The sequence below is a fragment of the Brassica oleracea genome, chromosome C2, assembly GCF_000695525.1.
Source record: "Brassica oleracea var. oleracea cultivar TO1000 chromosome C2, BOL, whole genome shotgun sequence".
NCBI classification, from domain to species: Eukaryota; Viridiplantae; Streptophyta; class Magnoliopsida; order Brassicales; family Brassicaceae; genus Brassica; species Brassica oleracea.
The window spans coordinates 38,511,590-38,518,876 of NC_027749.1; the positions used below are offsets into that span (position 1 = coordinate 38,511,590).

Genomic DNA, 7,287 nt, shown 5'->3' on the forward strand with positions numbered 1-7,287 from the left:
AGAAAATAATTATTTAAATCCATAAATCTCGAATCAAAGCAACATATTTTTGTATCTCTTACCAATCTTTTCAAGTTGTAAAGCCATTGTATATATATACTTTTAACTATCTTCTTAACTCTTATCAGAATTTTGGGTTTCTTCTATGATTTTCATCAATGAAGTAACGTTTGATAGAGAAACATATAGTTGTTCCTAAGTGAACAATGGTTTTGGGAAGTACAAAAGAACAGCTATTAACTATTGGCCTTGGCTTTTGTCATCATAGGCTCATAGCTTTTCATCTTATAATTTTTCCATCTCTAGCGTGTTCAGACTTAAGAGTACACACAAAAAATAAGATGATGGGTACATAACCTGACAGTTTTCTATTTGTTTCATGAACTATTCTTGTTTTGGACATCATCAATCATGTCTGCTTTTGGGAGGGTACCTTCAATGGTACTCTCAATATTAAGTACGGCAGGTTCTTTTGATTTAGTCAGACGATCCAAACCATGTTATCTTATTGAACTTCCCCATTTGAACTTCCCCATCTACGAAGAAACAAAGCAGTTGATGGCTTCATCAATTTTTAAAAACCCTATATGAAGGTAGAGAGCAATCAATCAACCTTATAAATGCCATGTCAAATGCCTCTTTTCGTGGAAGCTTAAGCTCAGATTCTAATGGAGCAAATATAGCTTCAATTTGAGGCATGTCATCATCATATTTTTCTGCAGCAAGGATCTTTCTTAAGGTGGATTCCGTAGCAAACTGAGCAACCATTGATGCCCTCTCCTCATAGATTTTCTTGATTTATAGATTCCGAAACACGGTTCTTATGTATAAACAAAAGGTACTGTCTATAAAGCTCTGACAAATTAAAACATAAAAGTGAAGAACACATGATGTAATAATTGATCCAAAACTAAGTGGCAGTAAAATTCTGAACGTAATAACTAATCCATAAACTAAGTGACAGTAAAAAATTTGAACGCTAATGCATAATACTCACGGCATAAATACACCTGAACACTTTCATAATAATTGACTTGTTTTAACTAACAAAAAGGTAAAAACTTAAAATTTTGGGTGAACGGAAGAAAGAAATTGACATATGAAACTGAACTTCCTTTAATGAACACAAACACAAAACATAAAAACAGACAACACAAGTAACAACAAACTTTTTCAAGATCTTTCTCTCTATGTCTCTCAGACAAACTTTAACGATTTGAGTTCAGTGTGTGGTTTCCCAAACTCTCAAATCAATGTCTGCATCACAATAGTAGGGGTGGGCACGAGGCAAGTACTTGCCGATTTTTGGTTACTTGCTATTTGACTTGCCTTGTCAGAGTAATTTATTTTACGACTCGATACTTGACTTGCTTGAAACAAGTACTTGTTTTATCAAGTACTTGGAAAAAAAGTTGATACTTGCAAATAATTTTTCTTGCCTTGTTACTTGCTAAACCAAGTAATTGTCTCTTGATTACATACAAAAAGATACATATTCTAAATTTTTAACATCCAAAAGTCACATGAATTTTCAAAGAAATAGACAAAAATGAAAATAAACGTTCAAAATATTGAAAGACCATATGAAACTCAATGTTCCTCCATTTTGTTCCTATATTTTATTTCGATGTTCCAAAAAAATTTTGCAAGTAACAAGTATTATTTAGCAAGTAACAAATATTTTATAGAACGAGTAACAAGTAACGAATAACGAGGCAAGTACCAAAAAATAAAACGATACTTGATACTTGCCTTGTCCTTGCAAGTAGTAAGTTTTTTTGACTTGTTACTTGCCTTGCTAATGACAAGTACTCGACTTTGCAAGGCGAATACGGGTCAAGTCACGAGTATAAGGCGAGTATCGAGTAATGATGTCCAGCCCTACACAATAGGGCGAAAAAACTAATAAATCAAGCCAATACCAACAACAAAAAAAGCAAGAAAATTAAAATCAAATCGACACATAAACAACTATAGATTGTCGTTGTATAATCTATGAAGCTCCACTTTCACTGTATCTGAACCATGAAGCAGAGTGAAGTTCCAGATGCACAGACTCATATATGCAAAGTTCCAGTCATCTTTTTAGACTCTATGAGATGATATATAGTACTTACAAACATATATAGCCTCTGAGAAAAAAATGAAAACACCATATTAGCAAACCAATAAGAGACCTTTTCAAAAAGAAAACTATTGCAAAATATGCATTTCAATTTTTCCGACTATTTGATTCTATTATCCAAAATCACATTGCTTTACCGTATAGATGTATCAATAGCTCAATGGGCAGTTATGATTTCTAGAGGCAACACCCCAAACGCAACCACATTGGTCTTCATTAGTTGTTCCATTCATAAAGAACTCGAAGCTAGATATCTGCAAAAATAACGAAGGTTACAATTCACAACAGCAAAAACGACATTTGGATTCTCAACATTTAACTCTAAGAAAAATCAAAACGTGTATTTTTTTAAAAAAGGAGACAAGCAAAAAAAGGCAAATCTATGTCTCAAAATAAACGTCTCGCTTCTCTCTAGGTTAAAAAAAATAAAAAAAAAACATCTCTCTTTTCCGCTACTCCTCTTCTCCATCTCATTGTTCATCTCTGTACCCTCTTCACCAGCAAGGGTGGAGTTCAGTTGAGGTTGTCTCCGTTATCAGATCCGGTGGTTCTGGAGCATGCTTGGCGGTGGGGTTAGAGGACGACCCTTTTCTCTGCTAGTTTTGTCTCTGTATCCGTTAACTCGCCTTCTTGTGGTCCAAATTCGACATCTCTGAAGAACACCACTTCATCAGCTCTGGGGGAGGAGACAACGGCCTTGCCGTTTGGTTTCTTTGACATAGGATCGCCGGAGACAGATCTGGCGGAGGAGACACAGGTTTTGGCAGAGGAGTCGGAGTGGAGAACCGCCTTACCGTTTGGTTTCTTCGACGTAGGATCGCCGGAGACAGCTTTGGTGGAGGAGACACCGGTTTTGCCGGTATAAGTAAAATGTCCTTTAAACCTATAAAGTTTAAGTTATTTACCAATCCAACCACTTTTATCCAAACTCATTCACTTGACTCGTAATCCGACCCAGTATTAATCCTGAATCCTTAATTTCGTCTCCTATTTTGGATCTCACTTTACCACCTCATCTTCTCAAATCACGATTTCAAAAATCCATCTCAAATACAAACTGATTTTCCTCTCTTTTATCTTCATCTCTTCCATTTTCTTATTCACAGTCATCATATTTTCCATATTTATCATTTTGAATACGAACCATTCTATTTTCATCTTCTTCCCCATAATATCTCTCAAAACTTGATTCATCGAAAAAACAAAAAAAAAAATCCAACGAAAATGGATTAAAAAAATAAATACTCACACTAAAAAAGAAAGATCAGTTTAAATCATTTATTTTTAATATTTGCGTTATTTATAAGTGATGCAAAAGAAATTTACATCACTTATATAAGTGGGTGCGGCAGTTTGCAGAAGCGGGTGGTTGCGGTTTCAAGCGCTATTAAGTGTTTTGTATTATTGACATAATGTTTGAAAATTGTTGCGTTTGCGGGTTATTTTTGAGTGGTTTACCCATAGATGCACAAATTAATTAATAAAAAAATATTAAATAGACAAAAATTTAACTGTAAAAATGATAATTTTAAAACTCAGTAATAAAATAATATATATATAATTATATTTATAAATCATATTTTTAATAATAAATATAAAAATTATATTTATAAAATCATATTATTACACTTGTATATATATTAGCATTTATATTATCTAAATTTTTAAAACATTTAAAATTTTTTATTTTTATATTTATATAATTTTTACAAAAAATAAAAAAAAATACCCTTAATACCCTTAGAAGCAACCTTACAATAAGGATGCGGTCTCGCTTCAAAACCCTAGGCCGGCAGCCGCCTCCTCCACTAGTTCCCGCTAGTCATAGATTATTGAGTCTTTATTTTCCTTATCTTTCGATGGTTTGCTTCTGGATTTATAAAGGATTGTAGGAGTTTGATGTAGTTTCTGGATGTTGATACGATGCCCGTGTGTTTGGTTTTTTTATTCCCTCTTTAGTGTTTAGTTATTTTTATGTGTTTCCCCTGCTTTAGTGTTTTACATGTATATGTTCCAATGTTATCATTGAAAACTCTAGTAACAAAAAAAAAAACAATTTTACGATAATAAAGTTTTCAAAAAAATCTAAATATCTAAATAAAAACACACAGAAATCTAAAATAAAAAAAAATCTAAATACCTTATATATTAAACACAAAAAAATGTATACTTAGAAGCAACCCTACAGTAATAACATTTTAATAAATAATATTAACAAAGATAACAAGACACGATTTTTGATTTTGTGTCTCTTCTCATTGTCCCACATGAAAAATGTGCTTTAACAATCAACTGAGTTTTTATATTATTTATCTAAATCATCTTTAAAGGCAAGTTTATGATTTTGATATACTTTGGCTTAAAAAATAATTTAAAATTTTATTTTCTCGAGTATATATTAATATAGTGGACCGCAGAAGTATACTAATAGAATATATATAAACCGTCGGTAGCTATTCTCTAGAGAAAATTCATCAAGAGGTACACTAGTCATGAAAATATGTTTTTAAATTTTTATTACTGTATATAAAGCGAAAACCTAGAAGATATACTAATTAGGAATCTAAAAGTTTTCTGCATACTTTATTTTCTCGAGTATATATTAATATAGTGCAAGCAGAAGTAAACTAATAGATATGAACCGTCGGCTGTTCTCCAGAGAGTTGCTCTGTTTACCTAAACCGCTTCGAATTTACTCATTAAATAATAGAATAACCGTTCGTAATAAAAAAAAAATATCAAAAGGTACACTACACTAGTCATGAAAGTCTACTGATAGAACTTTATTTGATTTGTTTAATAGTTTTACTGAATTGCATAAATTAATTAATTTTATGAAATTAAAATTAATTAACTTTGCAAGTTATGCTATAGCCTATTGCAGCTAAGCAGCAAGTAAAGAGCTTGGACCTGGAACATTTATATGAAATATACGACTGGGGCTCCAGTTTTAAGAAGCCCATATTTTGAAACATATATTGTGTATTTAGATATACATTGACATTAGTGTAAAATCTATAAGGAAATTTAAAAAACTTAAAATAAAAATAGTTCCTAAAGAAAATTATAAAATATAAAATATATTTATGTTATTGTGATTTAAATATGAATAAATTCGATAGTACAATTAAAATGATATAGTGCTATATTATTATAATTAATAATTTGATTTTTCGTTAAAGAAAATAAATATTTTAATATACTTTAAAAAGTTAATAAATATAGTTAAAAATTTTTAAATAAAAGGTAATATTTTTTATTTTGAATAGGGCCCCGGAAATCAAAGTATCAAATCCAGAATATGTTTGCATCCAGGTCCCGTCCAGTACCATTAGACCACAAGTCCACTGAGTAGTTTTACTTTTTGCGAGTATTTAGTGTTTTCTCTGGTCTATATGCTTACTAAAAATAATCAATTGATCATTCGCTATATCTCGGTTTAGTGCTCTTTCTTGTTCTTCCCACCACTACCATTCTTTCCCTCATTCTTGAATTACATGGAAGCAAAAAGGAAAGATGATCATGAAATTGGTTTTGATTTTACAAAATTCCCACCCTCTAAATGGGGTGATCACTTCCTTACTGTGACCGTCACTGACTCGGTGAGTCCAAATATTAATATGTATATATACACTAATCTAGATCATACATCAGTGCATAATTCGTTGTATGTTACATGCATGTCTAACGATCTATGAATTGTGTTAACTATTAGGATCTTGATGCTCTTGCAAAAGAAATTGAGTTACTAAAGCCTAAAGTGAGGGACATGCTAATTTTGTATTCGGAAGATGATGGAGAGACGACGAAGAGGAAAATTCTTATAATTCATTTTCTAGTCACTCTTGGTCTGGCATATCATTTCGAGAATGAGATTGAACACATAGTGAAAGTTGCTTTCGAGAAGATAGCGAATTTGATCGCCGATGAGAATGACCTGTACACGATTTCTATCATGTTCCGCGTTTTCAGAACATATGGTCACAACATGTCATCTGGTAAGAAACTTGAAAATGTCATATAATTGAATGCTTTGTGTTGCATGTTTCTCATTTCATATCGCAGCGTTAATGAAAATATACATATATCTATCGAGAAGTATGCATGTTTTATTTTTATAGGAAACTTAACTAAACTGAACTATAAATAATTTTTAATTATTTTATCTTTACCTATAGAGCTCAAAAGGCTAAAAACACCTATTCAAATATCAAACTATCTTGCTTACCTCTAAAATACAAAAAAAAAAGGTGTTTAACAACCCGGTTGTTTCCAAATAGATGTGTTCAAAAGATTCATAGAAGATGATGAGAAGTTCAAGAGATTATCTAATAAATGATTTCAAAGGGATGCTAAGTTTTTATGAAGCACTACACTTCAGAACAACAACGGATTATATATTGGATGAAGCATTGAGCTTTACATGGAGCCACTTGGAGCCAATAGCTACAGGTCAATTAGCAAGTCCAGGACACATTTCAAGGCTTATACAAAAAGCTCTTCACATACCTCAACACATGAACATTGAAGCACTGGTTGCAAGGGAGTATATTTCATTTTATGAACAAGAAGATAATCACGATGACACGCTGCTCAAGTTAGCAAAGCTCAATTTCAAGTTCTTACAGCTTCATTACTTCCAAGAACTAAAAACAATCACCCTGTATGTGAATATTCATCTAGTTTTAGGAAGTTTTCTTTGTGATTTCATATTTTAACATTTTGTACATATTTTCTGGCAGGTGGTGGAGGGGACTAGATCATACATCGAAATTACCACCTAATTTCAGAGAGAGAACCATCACTACAAGAAAATAAATGTATTGTGATGAAATTTTCCGTCACGATAGCAAAGAATTTGTAACAATATTATCATTGTTACGTTTTTGTTACCAATTATTAATGGTTGCAATAAGTGTGTCAAAAATTTTCTGGAGTAACAAAAATGTCACAATTTCTTGCGACTAAATTTTTTGTAACAAATCGTCACACATAGTTACGTTGTATACTAGTAACAAAATTGTAGTAATTTCTTATTTATTAAATTTTATCAAACCGTCTTAATTTGTGACTGTTTAATGTGACAACTATATCACTTCTAATAACGGATCTATTGTCACAAAATGTCACTAATATTGACGACATTATAGTTTTTTTACTGT

At 31.6% G+C, this 7,287-nt stretch overlaps 1 protein-coding gene across 1 annotated transcript in view; it reads left to right on the forward strand.

Annotated features, from left to right (window-relative positions):
- The first annotated feature begins 5,595 nt into the window (after window positions 1-5,595).
- The window catches only part of LOC106325935 (alpha-barbatene synthase), a 4,800-nt gene continuing 3,108 nt past the window's right edge, over window positions 5,596-7,287 (forward strand). Inside the window, 5 exon segments of the mRNA XM_013763986.1 lie at window positions 5,596-5,727; window positions 5,841-6,123; window positions 6,406-6,446; window positions 6,448-6,788; window positions 6,868-6,945. Of these exon segments, the coding sequence (XP_013619440.1) occupies window positions 5,623-5,727; window positions 5,841-6,123; window positions 6,406-6,446; window positions 6,448-6,788; window positions 6,868-6,945 (848 nt within the window). The 5' untranslated portion in view covers window positions 5,596-5,622.